The sequence below is a fragment of the Varanus komodoensis genome, unplaced genomic scaffold (assembly GCF_004798865.1).
Source record: "Varanus komodoensis strain SLA01 unplaced genomic scaffold, ASM479886v1 scaffold23, whole genome shotgun sequence".
In the NCBI taxonomy this organism is placed as follows: domain Eukaryota; kingdom Metazoa; phylum Chordata; class Lepidosauria; order Squamata; family Varanidae; genus Varanus; species Varanus komodoensis.
This window is the reverse complement of record NW_025335627.1, coordinates 18,938,488-18,962,891: the sequence shown is the minus strand read 5'-3', so window position 1 is coordinate 18,962,891 and position 24,404 is coordinate 18,938,488. Positions and strand designations below refer to the sequence as shown.

Below are 24,404 nucleotides of genomic sequence, written 5' to 3'. Positions count from 1 at the left end.
AAACATTTGGACACCCCTGCCTTAAATGCTCCTAAACCCCTTCTCCAAGGTCACTTTTGGAGACCTTTTGTGATCTTGGAGAAGCAGCTGGTATGACTCATTTTGTGTTGGCTGCATGGTGGAAGGACCTAAGTACAAATACCCAGCTCTGAAAAATCTGAGTGATCTAAAGCCCCTAGACAACACCAAAATTTTCACTTACTGACAATTACCATACTTGTATTCACTAAATGTGGAAAAGTAAATATTATTTGCATTATTCATTTTAAGAATAATACACATTTGGGAATTTTAAGTTTTCTAATTTTATAGCATGCTCATAAGCATATATCATTTGCCTTCTTTGCTACAGATATTACAATAAGAGATAAGTTTTAAAAAAGGAAATATTACCTGCTTGCCCTCTTAAACCAGCGGAGCCTTGAGATCCTTTCATGCCTTCAATGCCAGAAAAACCAGGATCACCGGGTATACCCTTTTCACCTATGGCTCCTTTCCACCCTGCAAAAATAAATAGTAAAAAATGTTAATTTCCTCGGGCAGGCAATTGTTGTTGTTAGTCGCGAAGTTGCGTCCGACCCATCGCGACCCCATGGACAACATTCCTCCAGGCCTTCCTGTCCTCCACCATCCCCCAGAGTCCACTCAAGCTCACACTAATTGCTTCAGTGACTCCATCTAGCCACCTCATTCTCTGCCGTCTCCTTCTTCTTTTGCCATCTATTGTTCCCAGCATTAGACTCTTCTCCAGGGAGTCCTTCCTTCTCATTCGGTGGCCAAAGTATTTGAGTTTCATCTTCAGGATCTGGCCTTCTAAAGAGTAGTCAGGGTTGATCTCTAGGACTGACCAGTTTGATCACCTTGCTGTCCAAGGGACTCGCAGGAATCTCCGCCAGCACCACAATTCACAGGCCTCAATTCTTCGGTGCTCAGCCTTCCTTATGGTCCAGCTTTCACAGCCATACATTGCAACTGGGAAAACCATTACCTTGACTATACGCACTTTTGTTGGCAGGGTGATGTCTCTGCTTTTTAGCATGCTGTCTAGATTTGCCATAGCTTTCCTCCCCAGGAGAAAGTGTCTTTTAATTTCTTGGCTGCAGTCCCCATCTGTGGTGATCTTGGAGCCCAGGGAAATAAAATCTGTCACTACCTCCATTTCTTCCCCATCTATTTGTCAGGAAGTGATAGGACCAGATGCCATGATCTTAGGTTTTTTTTTAATGTTGAGCTTCAAGCAAACTTTTGTATTCTCCTCCTTCACCCGCATCAAGAGGCTCTTTAGTTCCTCTTCACTTTCTGCCATTAGAGTGGTATCATCTGCATATCTGAGGTTGCTGATATTTCTCCCAACAATCTTAATTCGAACAGGTGATTCATCTAGCCCCGCCTTTCTCATGATGTGCTCTGCATATAAATTAAATCGGCAGGGCGACAATATACCACCTTGCCGAACTCCTTTCTCAATTTTGAACCAATCAATGGTTCTGTGTCCAGTTCTCACTGTTGCTTCTTGACCCGCATATAGGTTTCTCAAGAGACAAATAAGATGGTCTTAAAGATCTCTTTAAGAACTTGCCACAATTTGTTGTGATCCACACAGTCAGAAGTAGATGCATTTCTGGAACTCCCTAGCTTTCTCCATGAGCCAGCGTATGTTGGCAATTTGATCTCTAGTTCCTCTCCCTCTTCGAAATCCTGCCTGTACTTCTAGTAGTTCTCGGTCCACATACTGCTGGAGCCTAGCTTGTAGGATTTTGAGCATAGCTTTGCTAGCATGTGAAATGAGTGCAATGGTGCGGTAGTTTGAACATTCTTTGGCATTGCCCTTTTCCAATCTTGTGGCCACTGTTGAGTTTTCCAAATTTGCTGGCATATTAAGTGTAGCACTTTTACTGCATCATCTTTTAAGATTTTGAATAGCTCAGCTGGAATACTGTCACCGCCACTTGCTTTGTTGTTGCTCAGACTTCCTAAGGCCCATTTGACTTCACATTCCAGGATGTCTGGCTTGAGGTCAGTGACCACCCCATCGTGGTTATCAGGGATGTTAAGCTCTTTCTTGCATAGTTCCTCTGTGTAATCTTGCCATCTCTTCTTAATCTCTTCTGCCTCTGTTAGGTCCCTGCCATTTTGGTACTTTATCCCGCCCATCATTGCATGAAACATTCCCTTCATTTCTCTAATTTTCTTGAAGAGATCTCTGGTCCTCCCTATTCTATTGTTTTCTTCTATTTCTTTGCACTTAAATGAAGGCTTTCTTATCTCTTCTAACTATTCTCTGGAATTCTGCATTCAGTTGGGTGTATCTTTCCTCTTCTCCCTTGCCTTTTGCTTCCCTTCTCTTCTCAGCTATTTGTAAAGCTTCCTCAGACAGCCATTTTGCTTTCTTGCATTTCTTTTTCTTTGGGATGGTTTTAGCAATAGCAACTGCAAAACGTCTTTTCAACTGAATGGAGGTGGTTGGCTCTGGATGTAGCAACTTGTAACCAGTCATCCAAGTAGGGGTAAATCTTCACCATGTGGAATCATAGGTCTTCACAAACAGCCATACCTTTGGTGAATACCCTTGGTGCTGTAGATGGACTGAAAGGTAGCACCCTGAATTCATAGGGATACCAACTTGGAGCCACAGAAAATGGGTACAGTCTGGATGGATGCTTATATGGAAGTATGCATCCTTCAAATCTACAGATGCAAACTAGTCCCCTTTTTGTAGTAATGGCATTATGGCTTGCAGGGAGACCATTTGGAATTTTTGAGCAGAATGAAATGGATTACTCCCTGTAGGTTCAAAATTGGACACTGACTGCCATCTTTTTTTGGAATGGTATATTACCACAAAACTGTGCTTTGCTTCAGATTGGTTTACCGGTCGGATTGCCCTCTTTGGTAGTAAGTCGCCAACTTCGTCCATTAGGATTGTAGAGGGAGGAGTTATGTGGACCATTTCGAGAAGTGGCAAGATCTCAAATTCAATTTTGTATCCATGTTGTACTATGGAAAGTACTCACCAGTCTGATGTGATGGTTTCCCAAATAGGAAGATGATGACTTAGGCGGTCCACAAATGGAGTGACAATGGAATTGGTTCATGCTACCCATCAGGGCTTTCTTTTTTCGGTGTCTAACCTTCATTTAGGTTGTTGGAAATGGGTAGTGTCCTGATGACATTGTCAGTTTGGAAGCTTTTGTCCAAACTGCTGACACCCAGAAAAAGAGCTTGGCTGTCTGCTTGGGTACATATGGTACCGAGTCAATTGGGCTCAGGACATTTATGTGTTCTAGGTTGGAAAGAGCTAATGCTCATGCATCAGGCCATCACATTAGCCTTCTGGAGCATGTCCAACCATTCTTCCATCCTGACATGGAAGAGGCCTTTTCCACTGAATGGCATGCTCTCTATTCTGGAACACAGAATTCCTATTCTTGAGGACGATTAGCTGCCCAAAGCCATGCATGTCTATGTATGGCCACCACACCAGCAAGGGCCCTTGAATCACAATTAACATGATAGCAAGCCATTATGATTTGTTATTTGGAGAGCTGGAAGGTTTCCACAAGGAAGACTCTCATGAGCTCTCATTGATCAGGTAAGAAAGCAGTCAGAATTTCCATCTTCTGCCAGAAAAAGAGCTGGCTGTTTCAGAGTTCAAATGCTAAAACTGAGAATAAAATTGTTCTGAAGTTCGAACAATACTTCTAAGTTCAAACTGCACATGTGGTGGAAAAAAATGTGGTTGCTGCAGAAACATAATCTATTATATGCCCAAGTTTTCAATCATTTTCAGTATCTTTTCAGTGCATGCCTTTCCAAGTATTTTCAGTGCTTTTTCTCATTTTATTTTTTGGTTATACTATAGCCCCTACATAACACCCATGGCATCCAGAGAGAGTGTGGGAAGGTTGTAAGATTGATGATTGAGGTGAAAAAGGAACTTATCAGGAAGCATGAAAGTGGGGTGTGTGTGGCAGGTCTGGTGGCTATATTTTAAGATGTTGAAGTTGACGGTGTACACCATTCTTAAGAATAAGGAAGCAATAAAAGCTGCAAATGTGGCTAAAGGTGTGACAACCTCCAGGAGATTGCATGTTATTGAGAAGATGGAAAATCTTCTCCTAGTGTGGATAAATAAGAAGCAATTGGCTGGTGATAACATTTCTGGGAGGATTATTTGTGAGAAAGCTAGCAGCTGTATAATGAACTTAAGAAACACACACCTGGAACCAGTGCTGAAAATGAGCAGTTTAAAGCAAGTAATGGGTGGTTTGATAAATTTAGGAAAAGAACTTGCATCCATAGTGTTGTGATGCATGGGGAAGCTGCTAGTGCTCATGTGGGGGAAGCTGAAAAGTTCATGGAAATCTTTCAGCAATATGTTGATAGTGAGTATACTACAATCTTCACTCCTGGTAGAAGCCATCTAGCATAATTTACTTTTGAGAAGATATGTATAGGATTGTATTTTGAGGCATGGCAGAACCATTAACCATTCATTCTGGAAATTAAAAGTGTAATTAACTTATTGGAACTGTCACATGGAGGAATACGAACTTGTAAAGCATTTGGCAATTAAAACATATTATATATAAATTATGTATATTTATTTGGTTATCTTTATCTAAAATGAAACTTTACACAGTGAAAAAATGTAATAGGCACTCCATAACTACATACAATACGGCATTATTTTCATAATAAGATATATCATCTAATTATGATTTGTTTTGCACCATTTTCTCTCTCTCTCTCTCTCTCTCTCTCTCTCTCACACACACACACACACACACACACACTCACACAATACCTGTGAGTCCAGTCATGCCAGCATTCCCTTTAGAACCAGGTTTTCCTGGCAAATTTATAACGTCACCACTACTGCCTGTTGGAAGCAAAAAATAAAATCTTTATATCTATACCTATAAAACATTGTTTTGTTTTGTTTAGTTGCAAAGTCATGCCCGCCCCTCCATGACAACATTCCTCCAGGCTCTCCTGTCCACCACCACTCCCTGCAGTCCACCTAAGCCCACACCCATCATCCCAGTGACCCCATCTAGCCACCTCAACTCTATCAAACATAGTCAATGTGAAAAAGTAATTTTTGTACTATTTTTCCATTAGTACTTTTTCTATTACTGCACACCCTCAGTCAACTGTATACAGACTATAAAACACAGCTTTTATATGCACATGGAAAGTCAGACCAAAAGGAGGCCTCCATCAGAGGTGTGGTGCACACACAGAAGATTTCTGAGATAAGGAAGAGAGGTGGCACTAGGAAAATGGCTGAGCAGCAGTTTCGAGAGCTACTGGAGGGCTGCTTGACTGGGGAGGCATGGGTGCTACTGAAATGATGGAACACATGAGAAATTGGATAGATTTTGAAGAAAAGAAAAAGAAATAATGCAAAGAACAGTTATATTTATTTGAATAAAAGAAAGGGGAACCTCATTTCTGAAATGGAATGTCAAAAGTTGTAAAAGATACAGTAGATGCAGATAATTCTTGGTTGCTTTTGTTTTAATTCTTTGGCATGGAAGCTTCTCTGTTGCCAAAAGGTTTTGTATTTGGGTGGTTATTATTTCATGTAATTCCTTTATTCTTGTTATGTTCTTAGAACATAAAAAGCGTCGAGCAGTATCAGTCCATGCACTCATAAAAGTCAGCATTCTGTTCAAACAGTTGACAGAAGGGCACTTTAGTTGTTTTAATGAATCTATTTAATGTTTTGTTTTAGAAATTTTAAAGCTGTATTTTATTACCATTAGCTCCCATGAGCACCTTAAGGAGGACAGAAATGAAATACATGAATAATAAATAAATTAACAAGAACTCTAAAGCCCCAGACTCCTGCTGTTTCATACAAAAAAATACAAGCTGTAACTGCTCAAAGGAGAAATGGAACAAAGGTTTGGCTCCATCTACTAAACAGAAGGTGGAATGAGGCACCCCACCTTTGAATTGGTTCTCATATTCAAGTTTGCATAATGTTCAGAACAAAAGGCATAATTAACGGTACTTAGAGCTTTTAGTCTGACTTTGCTAACATGGGACATAGCAGATGATCCTTCTGGGTTGGATTATCTTTCCTGCTGGGACTTTTAATTGCCCAGTTCAAAGGTAACCTCATGGGAAATTGGCTAGGTGATAATATGGCAGCCAAGAAAGCATCAGCATATGCCCCTTAATCAGAGGGAGACACCCCCTTTAATTAAATTAAGACATGCTTAGATATATTAGGTGGATTCTTATTGTAAAGCATTCAAAAGCTGGATTATTTGTTTCTGGCAGTTATTTTAGCCTTGCCTTCCAGAACAAAATGGATTCCAGAATCAAGGTGTCTTTGCAACAGTGGGGTTCAGATTGATGGGTGAAAAGCTGTACAAGAGGTCTTGTGTTCTGTTGCATTCATGCCTCCTATTTCCCAGGGCCTGAAACTTGACATAAATCTCCCAACCTATTTGTTTGAAGGAGTCACAGAGTCATTATTAGCTTCTCAAAGCATTGAAAAATTTCTGGCTGTGGATACAGAGACCAAACAATTGTTTGACAGTCAAACAGACGTACTCAAGTTTGACAGCACTATCAGGTTTTTTGAGTGATTTCTCTTTTTTTTGTCCCATTTTTTCTTTTTTTCTAGTTGCTTCCCTATCTAATCCAGGATCTCACAGATTTCCCAGTGAAGTGATTGTGACTGCTTTTGCCTGGCTTGTGGAGAGGGTTTTTGCTAATGTTTTGTCTGTGCAACGGAAAACATCTGAATACATTTGGGAATGGCTGTAGTGCCAACTTACTTGCACACAGCTTGATACAGTCATATACCTGAAACCACCTGGCCCCATAAGTGTGCTCCGCCAGCTCAACAAACAACATCCTCTGGATGTTGCAAAGCATGACACTTTTCTTTAATGTTCCTGCCTCCAGTAGCCAATTGTTCCTTGATTATGCTGAGAATGATTACAGACTTTCTGACCCAGTTCCTGATCTTCAACTGAAAGGGCAGGTTCTTCAAAAGCCTTGTGTGAAAGTGCAAAACCTTGAAAAAAACCCATGCCCAGCTGCCAGGTTAGGAGAGTCAGGTGCACCTACTGCAGCACTTGACCTTGACTGATCAGATAAGTGAACTACTGTTTTCTCTCTTCTGCCATGGATTACGCTGGACCTGCAGGTGATCTAATGTCTGTGTTGGCATCAGAGGGCTCTTTTCTTCATTCACCACAAATCGGTGCTGTCAGAGGCAGGCTCATATGGATCATATGTTGTTCATAGTCTGGTCCTTGGATCTGCATTTCAAGTCGGCCACCAGCATGACCAACACCTTGACAGAAACCCTGGGGTGGTGACACTGAAGCCCAAAAACCAGAACTCTGAATTGGAAATAGATGGGGTAGCACACCAATCTAAGGAACCTATGTGAAAGGCCTCTGAAAAAAAATATGTGAAGGCCTCTGACAGTTTATTGATGTAAGTTAGGCTTAAGGTTTGATGGCTAACATTCTCAGTCTTAATGTTTCCATTCTGAAGTGCTTTCTTCTTCATGAACCTGTTCAACTAGTTAAGTTCCAGGATTGCCCTTATGCAACTCTCTCTCTCTCTCTCTCTCTCTCTCTCTCTCTCTCTCTCTCTCTGTGTGTGTGTGTGTGTGTGTGTGTGTGTGTGTAAGCTTACATAAGTAGCACATTAGTGTACTCACCAACTTCTCCTGACTGGCCCCTTCCACCAAATATACCAGGAATCCCTGAAATGCCTTTGTCTCCCTGTGACATGGTTGAAAATGGACATAAAGCTATAAATCAGAATAAATATTCTACACAAACTTTTCATTCTCTTTGGACTTTGAGATTAACTCTCCAAACATATCTTGTCATCATGAGTCTTGATAATGCAAAACACAATGCATTTGCATAAAATCAAGTTGATTTGACCTAGCAAACAAAGATATCAAACCATGTGCATAATCTGTGCACTTTCCTATTGATTGCACACTCAATTGTGCATAAGCATCTTGATTCAGAGACTTATAAGCATCCAGTATGGAACAAGAGCAGCATTAGAGAGAATCTCTACCTCCCTGCTCCTCTAGCTCTGCACTTCAACTTGGATGGCCAAGCAGGAGGAAGGAAAGCCGGAGTGTTCTCAGGATACTGTATATCCTGGTGGCCCCAATCTTCTCTCCTCCCTGCCCCAACTCTTTCTCTGATCTTTATGTTCTGATCTTGAAGAAGCACCTGGTGTGGTATTTCTACATGAGGGAGATCAGAGAATCAATTCTCTGACCTTGCAGAAGCAGCAGGCATGGTCTGAGGCTGCAAGGAATTGGGGAAGTATGGCTCCCCAGCTCTGAGGTCAGAACTTTCTTTCCAGCCTTGGATTTGGGAAGCCAAAGTATTCTATGGTCCAGTACTTGGTCTCTCATTAATCTACTTTGGGTAATTCAGCTTTTGAAATTTTGCTTTTTAAATTAAGTAAGTAAACACTGTGAAGAAAACAGACACACACAATATTTGCTTACCCTCTGTCCTGTGGTTCCAGGGAAGCCAGGGATACCATGAGCTCCTGGGACACCAGCATATCCTGGAATGCCTCTTATACCTTTAATCCCAAGGTTTCCTTTCTGACCTTTTTCATATGCTTGCAACCCAGGTAAACCTGGCCTTCCTGACTGGCCAGGAAAGCCCAGTGACCCTTTATCACCTATAAGAAAAACAATTAATGTTAATTTAAGGTCAAACTGGTAAGCAGCTAACCTTCCACAAAGCAGTCTTAGACCTCAGATAAGACAACTGTCTGAGCACTCCTTCCTTCCTTCCTTCCTTCCTTCCTTCCTTCCTTCCTTCCTTCCTTCCTTCCTTCCTTCTTTTTTGCTAGTGCAATTTCAGCAGCTTGGAAATGAAGCCCTTTGCTGTCCTTAGTGGTATATACAATATGAACATTATTTCAATATTACTTTTTGTGGGTTTTCATTATTATCTGAATTGATATTTCAGACAGTGAATTTTTGTAAGGAAAGTTAATTATTTAAAAACTGTAAATAAATAAAAATGTCCAGTAATATACTATATCACTCCCATTTCTGACTACATTGTGGCACATTACCTTTGAAACCAGGATGCCCTTTGACACCAGGTTCGCCTTCGTCTCCCTTTTCCCCTTTTACCTCCAGCAGCATGTATGGCATGATTTTAGGGGGTGCTCCTGCTGGGCCACGTTTTCCACGGTCACCTATTAAGAATAAATTCCTAATCAAATTTGCTACAAGAAGCATACAAACTCAGGCAACTGCCTTGTATCAAATCTCATTATTAGTCCATCTACCTTTGTAGTGCTGGATCCAACCTGGTGTGTCCTTAAAGCAAGTTTGATAGTTTATTAAAATGTGCATCATTTGTTGTGACTGGCAACTCAAATAACTCAGATTGGAGAAGGAACAGGATTAGGGTTTCAGGAGCAGGGTGATGTAGGGACTGCAGGGGCTGGCATGACTACTACACACAGGGTTCCTGCTGTGCCAGGGAGGCTGGGAGGAAGGAGGAGGTCAGGGAATGGGGTTCATGGGAAAGACCTGTGATGCATGTACACCAATGCTAGGAGCATGTGGAAAACAAGCAGGAGAGCTTGAGGCTCTCCTGGGAATAGGTGAGTACAATCTGGGGGTGGGGGGGAGGTTACAGAAACATGGTGGAATGAAAAGCAGGATTGCAGTATTGATAAAGAAGGGTATGCCCTTTTTAGGAAGGTCAGGAAGGGAAAGGGGATGGGGTGTAGTGCTATATGCTAAGGAAGGGATAGGGTGCAATGAGATAGGGAGTGGGGGGTAGAAGGGATCAGTAGAGACAGTGTGGATAAGACTGATTTGTCTGGAGGTGGCCAAGGATCTGATAGTGGGGGTATGTTATCTCCCACTGGGTCAATCTGAGACCCTGGATGATGCTCTGATAGACCAGATTGGAAGGGTATCCTACACAGTCATAATGGGAGGACACAGTCATAATGGGAGACTTCAACTTTCCTGAAATTAGTTCGGAGTTGCACTCAGTGGCAGCAGCTAGATCTTGTTGCTTCCTAGAAGTTATGGAGGGAGGATTTTTCATTCAGATGGTCCAAGAAGCAACAAGGGGAGGAAACATCCTAGATTTGGATCTGACCAACAGGGAGGATCTGGTGGATGATGTGCAAATTAGGGGAGCTCTGGATTGCAAGTGACCACTCCATCCTATGCTTTGAGATCAGGAGAGTGGGGATGAGTGGTAGGTCAAGCACTAGGAGCTGGGACTTCTCAAGGGCCAATTTTAGTCAATTGAAGGCCAGGCTTGGGTAAGTCTCCTGGGAGGGGGTATGGAAAGCAAAGATGTTCAGGAGAGATGGATGGCTCTAAAAAGAGAGGTCCTGAAGGCACAAGCCTTAACAATGCCACTGATTAGCAAAGTGGGGAGGTGTAGGAGAGTGCAACTGTAGATTTGAAGAGAGTTGGTAAGGGAGATTAGAAGGAAGAGGGACCTTCACAGGAAATGGACACGGGGGCAAGTGGACAAAAGCGTATACCAGGAAGAGGCGGCACATTGCAGAAGGATTCTTCACAAGACTAAGGCTAATAATGAGCTGACACTTGCAAAGAATGTCAAGAACAACAGAAAGGGCTTCTACCTTCATGTAAATACTAAAAGGGAGGGGATCTGGTAACTGATGTGAGGGAACAGGCACAGATGTTAAATGATTATTGTGCTTCTGTGTTCTCCCCAAGGAGGGTTGGGGGAATTATACCTGGTGAGCTAAATGAGGTTGGGGTTATGGGGACACAGATTGGAGTCACCTTACTAGAAGTCAAGGAGCTTCTTAGGGCCCTGGATGTTACAAAGGCACCAGGTCTGGATGGACTACACTGAGGGCACTTCGGGAATTGGCAGGACTGCTCTCGCATCCATTGGCCTGCATTCTTGAGGCTTTGTGGAAAATGGGAGAAGTTCCGGGGGATTGGAGGGTGGCATCAGTGATTCCAATCTCCAGAAAGGGTAGCTGAGGGGATATAGGGAACTACAGTCCAGTTAGCCTTACGTCCATTCTGGCAAAGATGATTGAAAGGCTCTAGAAACACTAGACAGGGATGGGAGGTTGGCAGCCATGAAGCATGGATTCCACAGAATCAGATCCCACCAGATGAACCCTGTGGAATTCTATGGTAAGGTCTCAAGGTTGCTTGATGGAGGGGTCGAGGTAGATGTGGTTTCCCTGGATCTCAGCAAGGCCTTTGACAAAGTGCTGCATGAAAGGGATCCTGGGGTACTTGTCAATAGCAGGCTGAACATGAGCCAGCAGTGTGGTGCAGCGGTTAAGAAGGCAAATACCACCCTTGGATGTATAGCCAGCCAGTCAGTCTGTTGTTTTAAGCCATAGGCCATTACAAATTAACAGGGTAAAACATTGAATTAACGAATAAAACCATAAATCAAACATATTAAAACATAATACTAAAAGACGGACCAGGTGTGATTCAGGACAGTTTCCCTTTCAAAGCCTCCCTAGCTCTTATCTGTAAATTGTGGTCCTGATAAACACGCTACAATATTATTTATGTAGAGGTTAGATAATAAGGGGGCCAGCACACACCCCTGCTTCACACCTTTTCTAATGGGAATTTCTATTGTTAGGAAACCAGAGGTTCCCACCCTGATTTCCACGGGAGGTGGTTGAGGCCCCATTGGTGAGGGTATTCAAAGATAGGCTGGACATGCACATGGTGGGCATGTCGTGAGTGCAGCTGGCTGGAGCTGGGGGGGTCAGACTAGATGACCCGGGAGGCCCCTTCTGACTCGCTCTGTCTCTATATTTCTATGATTTGTGCAACTGTGTCTCTGTGGATCTCTTGGAGCAGAGAAAGTAGTCTTTTGTCTATGTTCACTGCAGCGAGCTTAGCCCATAGGCATGATCTATTGATCAAACGCTGCTGCCAGGTCAACATAGGTGCCTTTCTTTTTTTCCTTTTTTTTAAATGAATTTTATTATTTTCTCAACAATCTAACATTAAAAACAACAGTTATTTAAGACATTGGATATACTGGGTTGACATCTTCCTCTTTTTAACAGTCAATAACCATATTCAAATCTATGCATAGTCCCATTTCTCTAACCAATAATAAAAAGAGTTCCAAGTTTAGTAGAAATATTCATCCTCCTTCTCCTTCAGAAACAAGGTCAATCTGTGTAAACTAAAATCCTTTTTAAGAGCAACTCTTCAATTAACATTTTTGCTAATCTATTTGGGGATAGATACTATTTATAAAACATTAACATCTAACTATAAAACATTTATATAGGTTTTCTTTATATGAAGTTGCTAAGGTTACTTTAATATTTCTTCCCACAGCTTTTGCCATTTCTGTAACTCAATATTATATCCAACATTTTGTGCCCATGTTATCATAGTTTCCTTAACTTGTTTATCTTTCATTTTCATGCCCAAAAGGAAGTTATATAATCTTTTAATCATTTTTTTATCTAATTTTAAAGTCATTTGATCAAATGCTGCTAATTCCTTATAAAATTATTCATTCTATAGTCTTCACATATCTCAATCATATTTGAACTTTGTGCCACCAAGAAATGTCAATACCCTTACCACATATAAACCATCCATCCCATTTGTAAATCATGCCCTTCAAGATATAGAACTCCCTTAAAATTATCCATTCTCTCACTGAAGTTTATGCCTTCTAACATAGCTTAAGTTTACTGTATAAACCAGGTTAAGCTCTTTATCAATCTCTTTTTTTTCCAAAGCAGGAGCATCTGCTAGCATAATGTTTATTAAATCACTTGGGTTTTCATTTTTTGCTTCTGGTGTATTCTGAAATCTTAAATAATCAGATGCCTTCTCCATCTCCAGTATGGCAACTGAATCCCATAATGACTTGTTTGTGTTAATTGTTGCATCACTTTATCCATCTTTTCAGTTTTCTTGTCAGTATCATCAGTCTTCTTTTCCACTTCTTGTATTTTTTGTTCGTTTTGTTCATGTTTTTGTTTGTTTGTTTTAAGTCTGGTATCTGCAAGTTCGTTATTTATATCCAAGACATGACTATCCAATTTATCCAGTCTTTCCTTTGTTCCAAAGCCAATTTTTGTAGAGTATTTTGCACAGACTCTTGAGATGCTTGCATTGCCAAAAGTGTCACATGTAGGTCTTTTTGAAATTTTTCCAAATCCACAGTTTTTAATTGATGTGTTGGACTTTGCAAGGCAGATGCAGTTGCCAAAGATGAAGGATGAATTTTTTTCATGATGAAAATGAAAGGTTTAATTGAGACAATTTTTTAAATAACCTGTTGTGGTAAATGGCCACAAAATGGCAGCAAAAGATCACAAAGAGAGAAAAATTTTTTTCTGGCAAACAATGTATCTGTTGAAGAATAAAATGACCACAGGGTGGCAGCAAAAAGTTATTTTTTAGTATAACAAAGACAAGAAGACCTTCAACTTCATGCAGGAACTGAAAAGATCAAATCACCATGTCAGTCCTGAAAGAGGCATACAGAAACAAAACTGAAAGAAAACTTTTTCTACCAATTAATATACAGTAAATCAAAATTAATTCTTCGCCCCTGGGGAGATTAGACATAAAAAACCTCTTCTTTTCCAAGTCTCAAATTTCCCCTGTTTCACTTAATCTCCCCTAGATTTGTTGCAGCTTAAACTTCACAGGGGGGAGTTTCCTCCCTCTGTCAAGAGGGCCTTTCTTTTTTTATTCAGATTGATAGTTGTTTCACAGGTCCTTTCACGGGCAGTATTTTGAAAAGTTTAAGTGCTCACCCAGCAGGTCCGATGTCCACTTTTAAGCTTCTTTCTTTTTTCTTCGCTACTAATCTGGTGCCAACAGCTTGTGAGGGGGCGGGGTACACCCCTCTCTCTCCGTTCATTGAGAATTCCCCCGAATTTCTCCTGACGGATGGGAGACTGCTGCCCCCCACCAGGCAGAAGTAAGCTCGGGCTTCTAATCCCTGCCCCAACAGGGCTTGGATGGGCCTCCCAGGGGCCTCTGTAGAATGGATTTTGGCATGAAGTACGGAGTCCCCATTCTCCACAGCCGTCTCGCCGCAATGTCAACTGGAAGTCCAACAGAAGTCCTTTCTGTACCCATTAATACCAAAGTGGGGCAGTTGATGCAATGTTTGGCAGTGGTCAATGGTTCCAAGGCCTTTCTGGAAACCTGCTTGTACCGGCTGATGTATAGCCAGAAACATGGCGGTTCTAGGGAGGTGCTGATACTGCTCTACACGACTCTGGTGCATGCACAACGGGAGTACTGCATCCAGTTCTGGGCTCCACATTATAGGAAAGACATAGCTAGGTTAGAATTGTTTCAGCGCAAGGTTACAAGAATGGTAGCCGGTTTGGAAGGGATGACATATGAGGAGAGATTGAGGGAACTGGGTCTTTTCAGCTTGGAGAAGAGGAGACTCTGAGGGGATCTCTTAGTGACTTATAGGTATGTGAGGGGATGTCATATGGAGGAGGGCTGTGACCCATTCTTCCCTATTGTGGAGGGCAGGACGTGTTCCAATGGGGCAAAGCACAAGGAACCAGCTTGAGGTTGGATATCAGGAAGTACTTTCTGACAGTTAGGATCCCTATGGAATGGGCTCCCAAGGGAGGTGGCTGATGCCCCATCAGTGAGGGTGTTCAAGGAAAGATTGGACAACCACATGTTAGGGATTGCATGAGTTGATCCATCTGGAGCTGGGGGTCAGACTAGATGGCCCAGGAGAACCCTTCTGGTGAGCTTTGTTTCTAGCTGCCAGTATGATGCACTAGATGTTTTGTATAGGGACTGAGGAGATTTAGGTTTAGATCTCCGCTTAACCATGAAGGTTTTCTAGGTGACCTTGGGATGATGAAGGTAAGTTAGTCTTTTTCTCTCTCAGGCTAACCTACATCACAATGTAAGGATAAATGCGGCTCAGAAAGACAGCAGCAACATATTTTAATATGGTCTACTGTATCCCAAGTAGCTGTGAAATACAATAATAAAAATGCAACACATACAATAAATTATACATTCATTATCATAAAATATGCATGACTTGAGCAGCAAACAGAAGAAATCATTGTGTTGCCTTGAGTTCTTTGTAGGAACAACAGGATAAAACAAGAAAAATAAAGAATCATAGTATTCTACTTAAACTAGAACAAGATAATGTAGGTTTTATCTAAGCTCCATGTCTTGGTGGAAAGTAGCCCATCTACTGTTCCCATAGCAATGACATGGGAGTGTAGTCAAAGGCCCTTCTCTGGACTGGTCATGAAGAAGGCAGGTGGATAACAATGTTGTCTTTGTTTAACAACCAAGGGATCAATAAACCTTCCCTAAAGGAAAATACAACACCTCCTGTTGAACTCGCCTCCTGTCTTGAGACGTTTAGTGAAAGATGGGATAAAAATGTTTTATTAAATTAAAAAATTAAAATCAAATTAAACAGCTAAAACCAGAGAGACTCTGCAAGGTTAAAGCTATGTACATTTAAATAGCACTAAGACCAACTGAATGCAATGTGACTTGATTCTGTGTAGACTTGCCTATGATTATGCTAGAAATTTTGGAGCAGGACGGATCATTACAATGACATAAACACACTGTTCCTTTAAAAACATGCTTACAGTACCTTTCTGTCCCAGATCACCAGGCACACCTTGAAGACCTTGTCTGCCAGGGAGGCCTCTCTCTCCCTTGACTCCCAGCCATCCTGGCCAACCTTTGATGCCAATAGCACCTTTGAAACCTCCAATACCAGGAGAGCCTTTATCACCTTTATGGGAAAAAATAGAAGAGAACTCATGCCCATTCAAACAAGAATTCATTTGATATCACTACTTAGTTCTTAAAGCCAGGTCAAGTTCAATTTAAACTATTTCTAAAGGGAATTTTGTGAGATTTCTAGTAGCAACATACCAGAAGACCCCAAGGCGCCTCCCCTTCCTCCTTAAGCCACCCAGTTCTTTCTTGGTCCCATCCCTTTAAACTAAAGTCCATCCTGACCAATATTTAAATTTCACTGGTTGCTTTTATACCTTTTTTGATGGGGAGGGGAACATGACAAAAATTAAAGGACATATCCACTAAAAGGAATAAACCAGTCATCAAATCTGACTGGTTTAACTGTGTAAACTGCCAAGAAAGCCATGCAGCTATTGTGACAGTCTATAAAAATGTAAGTAAATAAAATAAATCAAATTCACAAAATCGATGAAACTGCTATGGAATTCACAGGCTAAATTCATAGAAATCCTAATTCATTTGAATCACTTGTGAGTTACTCCTAGATTCCTTTTATTAAGTGTCCAAGGAGTGTCTTGCCTTTCATTACAATCATATTTCTACCAGTTTCTTGAACTTAAATTAAGTCTGGAGAAAGACATCATAAGGCAATTCTTTTTATAGCCCCTATGTAGATCAGGAAAAGGCAGGTTGCATGCTTGTAACTGTTCTTTGAATGGTCATCTGTGCATTCATACATACGGATGCTGCACCTGCACAGTGCCACATTTGGGAAGATTTTACTAGTGAAGCCTAGAATTTTTGGCAGGAAACCTGCTTCCCCTCTCTCACTATATAAATTGGCGGGCTCCCACCATTTTCTCAGTCCTGCTGGACACTGTTGTGTGCCCTATGTTTCTATTCCTAAACATCCTATCACTACGTAGATAAGAGGAGAGAGACAGACATGTATATACAAATATACAGGTGTGTGTGTGTGTGTGTGTGTGCGCGCGCGCGCGCGCGTGTGTGTGTGTGAGAGAGAGAGAGAGAGAGAGAGTTGAGTGAATCCACAGATGACCACTGGAAGAACAACAGTTACAGGTATGCAACCTGCCTTTCATTGTGTTCCCTGTGCATCACACATACGGGTGATTAGCAAGCACACCATCAAAAGGGGGTTGGAGGTGTTGTTACAAGAGAATGGAGGGCAACACAGTCTGACAAAAAGAACAGTCCTGTCTGGCTCTGACACTGGGATGATAATGGTGGACAAATGTGGATGGTGCTGACCACGTTGCTGTTCTACACAAAGTGTCCAGTGGTAGTCCAGGATGGAGTGATGTTGACTAAATTCATTGATGATACCATAGTGGGGATGGTGGCCACAATTGAGGAGCAGGTGATCCAGATTCAGAATGATCTGGACAGGCTGTGGAAGTGGGTGGGGCATTTATGCTTTGTACTCTAGCTATCTTCCTACTCTTTTTGGAAAACTATTATTGGGCACTGGTAGAGCTGCTCTCTCTTGTGGTGCATAAGCCTTTGTATGTTGTTATGCCCAGGTGTACTTCTCCCTCTCCTGTATGATTCAGGTTGAAAGCCCTCCTGATAAACTTCACGCTGTGACCAAACACATTCTTTCCAGTCTTTGTAAGGTGCAGTCCATCCCTTGTCAGCAGCCCATCTTCCAGGCCCCTGGTCTCAGAATCCAAATGGCTCTTGTCAGCACCATCTTTGTAGCCAGACATTCACTTGGAAGATTTTTCGCTCCCTTCCAAGAATTGGAACGACTGAGGTGAAAACTATCTGGGCCCCAGATATCTTGACTTTCCTTCCTAAAGCTTCAAATTCTGATGTGATTTCTTTAAAGCTCTGCTTGGCAGTGTCATTTGTTTCCCACGTATATAAGAAGGAAAGGATACATGTGAGTTGTATGAGCCTTAGGAATCTTTCAGTTATATCAGTTTAAGTTTAATATCAGTTATATCACTGTCCTCCACAAACTGTCCTCCAAGTGGACAGCATACTTAATGAGGCCACAGGTCTTCATGACATACAGGTTTTTCCAACCCACACAACAGAGAATCTCCCACAACTAACAGTCTTTGCTTCTTCCTTGCAAGCCTTGGTATCATTGCCCCTACTTGGTTGTCCTATAGACTCTTGTTCAGTGTTGCATGGGATGACTTGCAGTTCTTCCATGGTTCTTCCTACACAATCTCATCCTCAAGAAACAGAAACTGGTGTGAGAATACCACTACTTCCACAAGTGCATCTACACTTAAGTGTCACTTTTTCTGAGGAAATTTCCTTCTCATTTGCTTTTCCCTCAGGATTCTCCCCTTCCACCTCTGCTTGCTGTTGCACATCTAGTTTCTATACTACTCTTAGCTGTTGCAGCTCCACCACTCTGACTAAAAACCCTTATTTTCTTTTATGACCTTGAGAGTGGACACTCACTGCTCTATCGCTCTCATCTTTTCTTCCAACAGGGCTACTAGCTTGTTGTCCATGTAGGCCATGTAGATCTTAGGAAAGAAAACAAACATTGCACAGATCTTGCAGGTCACCACCGCTTGGTCCTTTCTTCTTGCTACCTTTTGATAACTTGCTTAGTCTGCTGTAACAACAGGTGCTTTTTCTTATTTTTCCTTAAGGTTAACAACAGAATCCTACCAGTAAATGTGAGTTACTAGGAAGATAGCGGGGGCGGGGGTGCTTGGGTGGAGATAACGGCTTCGGGAGAAGTAGAAACTTGTTGACAGTCCTCCGAATCCAAGTCAGATTAATAGGGTGGACTGAATGAAGACCTGTCAGGAGATGTTGGTGGACGGGTGAGCGCTGCAGCATATGTTGATGGGGCATCCCTCGATACCGAGTGGGGGTGGAGTGATGGGGACACATTGGTCGTGGGTAATATCTGTATGGGGGGTAGTAATTCCAGGGATAGTGTCACTCCATACGGCCGAGGTCAAATTCTCCATAGGGTAGAGAAACCCAGTACCACGATGGTTGTGGTGCAGAAGGCTGGGGTGGTAAGAGGGACGATGGGCATTGAGGTGCCCTCGGAGAGCCCTATGGAGATGATTTCCCTGCAGGTGTAGGAGTTGGCAATCTTGCAGTCGATCTGGTCCTGACTGGGGAGGAGATTCATGGATCTCCCTGTTGGAAATTGAAGCTTTTGCCAAAGGATCGGAGTGGTCGGGACTGGAGTGTAGTGAAGTTGTAATCCGCAGAGGTGATGGTGGAGGTGTCACCTGCATAACTGATTGGCGGCTTGGTGGTTCAGCCAGAACCAAGATCAGAACCAAGTTTGGTGAGGCACTTGGTTCAGAGTGGGGCACTTTGTCATGCTTCTTGTGCTGATGCTCGGATTTGTCCTTCTTAGGGTGCTCTGGTTTCGATGATTCCTCGGACCTGACATGATTCCTCTTCTCCTTATGTTTGCAAGGAGGAGAATGAGAGGAATGCTTTCCATCCATGCTGATGAGATCCCCTTTGGATAAGCAAGGGGGGGATGGATTTTGACAGTCCCGAAGCCATGGAAGAGTTGGCCTCAGCCAAGGCCTGCTTCATAGCGACCAGTCCTTGATCCCATAACATTTTGCATATCCTATTCTCATGGTTTTTGTGAGCCTGCCTGGTGAACAACTGGCAGTGGCTGCACTGGTTGGTCCTGTGCCCTTCTCCAAGGCAGAGAAAGCACAGATCGTGAGGATCAGTGGGAGACATTTTGGCTCTGTACTGTGATAACTTACGGAAGGCTGTCTGCTGTGCCATTGAGAAGAAGGAGAGAGAGAAAGACAACAAATGGAGATAGTTTGTGGAGAGACAAGGACAATAGAGGGTGTGTGTGGGGGGGGTAAAGGGAAGGGGGGAATAGAACAAGAAATAAAGGTAAGGGTTTGGTAAGGGTGAAAAACAGGATTTAGGGTGTAAAGTGGAGTTTAAAAGAAAGAAAAAGTTTAAGTTTTAAAAGAATACAATTGAGAAGACAAGGAGACAAGCGAAGAGAAAAGGCTTGAGGCATGACAAACGACAGTCACAAGCAGACTGGGGAAAGGGTGGGCACTCTGACCATTTATACTACAGGGTGGGGCGAGGGTGCAGAGTTCCCTCCAAAAACCATTAAAGCTATTAAATCTTCCTGGCAACAGGCACTGCACAGGCACAGCACCCATATTGTGTGATACATGGAGACCACGATGAAGAATGTTAGTGATGAACATTCTGGAAGCTGCTGAAGAGCTGCAATGTCACTGGTATTTGGGTTCAAATTCCCATCCACTGGAATGACATTGAGGACTTAAGTGTGACCACTGGGGAAGGGTTCTCCCCCATAAACTTTAAATAGTTCTATTGTCTTGCCTGGAAATACATGTAGCTGTTTGAAATTTGTGATTTGGCTTGGCTTTAGAAGGAGCAGTCCATTCTGACTTCCACACCATCTCAAAAATCTCTGGAAGGGGTACAAAGTGGGTTTGAAAGGAATGTGTGGAAAAACTATGTTGGCTCCCTTTTGGAGAAGTGGGTCAGATAGTACACATTGTTTCCTTGAGATTCCAAAATGCTTCTGATAAAGTTCCTCATCAAGATTCCTGCGTTTAGCAGTCATGGTCTAAGAGGGTAGATCCTCTTACAGATAAGTAATTTGTTAAGGAATGAAATTAAAGAGTGGAAATAAATGGTAATTTCTTCCAATGGAGGGATGCAGCCAGTGGGGTCCCATAGAAAAGTATGTTAGGACAGGTGATGTGTGAGGAATCTGGCCTGGGGGTAAGAAACCATGAGATTTCCTCAGCTCATCTCCTCAGACTCCAGCTTGTTTTCTTTCTAAGTCCACCTTCCTGCCAAGTGTTTGTGTGAGTGTCTGGCAGGAAGCAAGTCTATGAGGCCAGCTTGTGCACACACTGCCTGCACACATGCTGTGCAAGTGGAGTTCTGCTTCTGTGCACAAGACTTGCAGGTTTTGTATACTTTGTGCAAAAAAATTGCATACTTTGCACAAAAAAGGGGCCTGCTAGTATTCCCCAGTGTTCACAGCAAGCTTGGCTTGCTTCCTGACCAGGGCTGTGCATGGGAAAGAAGTCTGGCAAGCACAAGACAGATGGATTCTGGCTGGATCTTGCTAATTTTCTAATGAGGACCAAAGCTTTTCATTCATAAATGATCTGGAATTAGGAGTGAGCAATGAAGGCCATAGTTGCAGATGACACTGAAGAGTCAGATCCTACCTCACCCCTACATTCCTGGACCTCTTACCACCAGGGCTCTTATGGGAAGAAGGGAAGTTGATTGGTTCCTTTGATGATCTGTGTTCAGCTGAAATGTGTGCACTCTTGTTTTGTTTTCATTTTGTGAGAGCAAGTAGATCTTGTTCTGTTTTTCTTTGAACTTGATAGGCTCACTTGGACCTGATGGGTCACTGAGTATACACCTATATTATAAACTGAGAAATGGCCCATTCCCCTGTTAGATCTAGTAAGGTCAAAACGGTAACTGTGGCAAATGGACTCACATACTCCTAAGTGTAATGTTGCTCCAATTTTGGCACACACATAGCAGTACTTTGCTGTTTCAATTGAAGAATATATATATTTTTTTCTGATGACCAAAGAACAAGGGTCAGCTACTTAACATTCTATCAGGAAGACAAAAGAGGGTCAAAACATCTGTCAAGAAGGCCAGAGTTGTAAAGATAAGCCTGGAGGCAGATTTTCAACACCGATGTCCCAAGGGGAGATGTGGGTCAAGATAATCATGCTCAAAAAGTAAATTAATGTTTCCTGCTAATTATAATTTCATTATGTGGATGGACATGTCCTGTTTTTTATTGAGTAATGTTTCCTGCTATGAAATCTGTTCTTACTCATTACAAAAAGCTAAGTGTATATACTGGCAGTACATGATCACTGGAGCAGCTGTTCCCAAATGGAGATAGGCTAACTCTATATTGCTAGCATATACCTAAAATAAAGATATAAATAAATAAGCAAGTAAATAAAATGACTATTAGCGGTGTTGCTTATCTTTCTCACAATCAGACAATGAACTAGGGCAGTGGTAGTGAACTTATGGCATGCGTGCCACAGCGGGTACACACAGCCCTCTCTGTCGGCACATGAGCCAAGTCACCCCAGCATCACCCCAGCAGCTGAACATTGGATAACAGCACACACAGGGGCCATGCGCATGCTCGGAAAGGAGTAGTGGCACCAGGCAATGACACCACGAGCCATGGCTCAGCCACGACTCATCCGAGCTTTCGTATGGCTGGTCAGTGTGCTGTCAAGGAGAGAGAGAGAGAGAGAGAGAGAGAGAGAGAGAGAGAGAGAGAGAGAGATATTGAGATTTGCTTGGACTGGCTGCGAATTTTAATACATTTGTTTTTATTAACACAAGATTTTAGCTTTGAGTTTTCTTATGAAAAATTGAAATTCAATATCTAAGATTTAGCAAAGAGTTGTTCTAATTAAGAGACTGAGATTCTTCTAATGTTGTGCTGTTCCCTTGGCATATTTGAATCTGCAGCATCATATTTAGTTTTTTTCTAAACTAAAACCTCAGTATTCAGGATTTATTGTAGTGTTGGCACTTTGCGATAAATAAGTGGGTTTTGGGTTACAGTTTGGGCACTCGGTCTCTAAAAGGTTCGCCATCACTAAAATAGGGGGACTTTTTTTTCCTCAACAAAATCCTGACTGCTGGGGAAGGAGTGTGCTGTCAGTTCCATCCCTCTATAATAGAGATGGTAGGATATAGAAGACCCTTATTTCAAAGCCCTGCTTCTCAAATAAAGGGAAAGTAGTATCCCAAATGATTTATAGAACACTCTTGCAGCCTTGGAAGAAACAAAAGATTTTCAGTAATTTTAAACTCTTATTTTTAGCAATATGATATAATTGCTATATTAATTGATCATCAGAGCAAAAATAATTTCCTATGCTTTCATACCAATTATTTTCCAGCTAGGAACAATATGTGTGCCAGTCACCAATTAATCTCCTTCTTAGATTAATTTCCTTATTGGTCATGTAATTCTGGGATTAGAACACATTTTGTTTTGATTATGCTTTACCTTTCAGGCCTGGGAGACCAGGCATTCCATCTATTCCAGGAAGACCAGTGAAACCAACTTTGCCTTTATCTCCAAAAAGACCGGGTTCACCTTTTTCACCAGGTAGGCCTTTCACACCCATGGGACCAGGTTTTCCTGGATCTCCTGAATCACCTCTGGAGCCAGGTGGGCCTATAAAAAGTTGCATAGGAAAGAAATAGAAGACACATTGGATTACAATTGGGATTACACCCAGGGAGCTTTGGTTATATAAGTTTGACAAACATACAAGCCATTGTCAATGTGTAAAATGTGAGTGAATATAAAAAAAACAAAATACCACCATCTGAATGGAATGAGCAAACAAAAGCTATTAATCAAGTGTTTCAAGCTTATAGACATTCCAAAGAATAAAATATAAACATTTTTTTAACTTGGAGATTGATTTATTTGTTCTATAACATCCAGATGGTTTACTCTAGCAGTAAGCCATAAATCCACACAAATAGGAACTTTATCCTTTTGCTACAGAACTTCATTTACTTCTGGATAAATAATTCTGAAAGAAAAAAACATACTTTTGGATTAAGATGACGTACAGAAAGAAGCTGTTATGTTGAGTTTACATGAGCTAAGCGAGGTTATCAAGGCCAGGCCATTTTGGAGGGCATCCATTCAGAGGGTCCCCATAAGTCAGAGGTGACTGATGGCAAATAAAAACAACTGGGTGGTTCACAAAACAAAACGTAAACCATGAAATACTAAACATAGGAAAATAGTTTTAAACCAAAGAAGTTTAAACAAAAGAAGAGCAAAATAAAATTAAAAACAACAGTGCAAAGACCTGCAGTAACACAGCTTTTAAAACTGAACAACTAAAGGAGGTTTTCAAAATAAACTTGTCATCACCCGGCACCAGAAAGACCACAATGTAAGAGCAAAGTGAGCTATTCTGGGGAATATATTCCACAACTGGAACACCACAATGGAAAAGGCCCTCACCTGAGGAGGAGGACTTCTGAAGATGAATTTAAGGTTCACTGTTTTGGCAGGTGTATACCTTTCATGTTATTTTTCAGTTAACCTGTTTGGGGCTTTGAGGGTTAATAACAGTATTGGGCCAGGTAATGGAATGAAAGCCAGTGCAGATCATAAAGAAGCTATTTAGGATTTTATTTTATTTATTTATTAAAACATTTCTATGCCGCCCCATTCGCTGAAGCCTCGGGGCGGCTCACAACATAAAATGATTTGTATCAGGATCTGAAGCTGGGACATAGTCCTGGACCTGCAGCTACTTCTACACCTTGACCAGGAAACATCACTTCTCCAAGTTTGGATAGGTGACCAAGGCACTGCAGCCTGCCCCAAATACCTGATGGCTGGTTCTCAGGTCCCTTGGACAGAAACCAAGAAGTAGCAGCAATGTGTCTTGGCTGTTTGCCTTTACTGTGGCTGGGAAAGCATTATGCATCTACTTGTCTTGCTGAAGCCCAGTAGCAGGGAAGCAGGTCATCAGACAGTGTTACGGGGTACTCTAAAACCCTCATACTGCCTTTATTGGGCCTTCTGGTGGCCAACTCTCCAATCAGATGT

At 42.0% G+C, this 24,404-nt stretch overlaps 1 protein-coding gene across 2 annotated transcripts in view; it reads right to left on the bottom strand.

The window, feature by feature from the left end:
- Positions 1-26: 26 nt before the first annotated feature.
- LOC123024237 (collagen alpha-2(IV) chain-like) overlaps positions 27-24,404 on the bottom strand; it is a 238,633-nt gene continuing 214,255 nt past the window's right edge. For both annotated transcript variants that reach the window (XM_044431658.1, XM_044431659.1), the window contains exons 31-37: positions 22,830-23,000; positions 15,657-15,800; positions 9,100-9,225; positions 8,516-8,697; positions 7,697-7,760; positions 4,808-4,882; positions 27-501 (exon numbers count right to left, since the gene is read on the bottom strand). In XM_044431658.1, the coding sequence (XP_044287593.1) occupies positions 356-501; positions 4,808-4,882; positions 7,697-7,760; positions 8,516-8,697; positions 9,100-9,225; positions 15,657-15,800; positions 22,830-23,000 (908 nt within the window). In that variant the 3' untranslated portion in view covers positions 27-355. The remainder of the gene's footprint in view (positions 502-4,807; positions 4,883-7,696; positions 7,761-8,515; positions 8,698-9,099; positions 9,226-15,656; positions 15,801-22,829; positions 23,001-24,404) is intronic.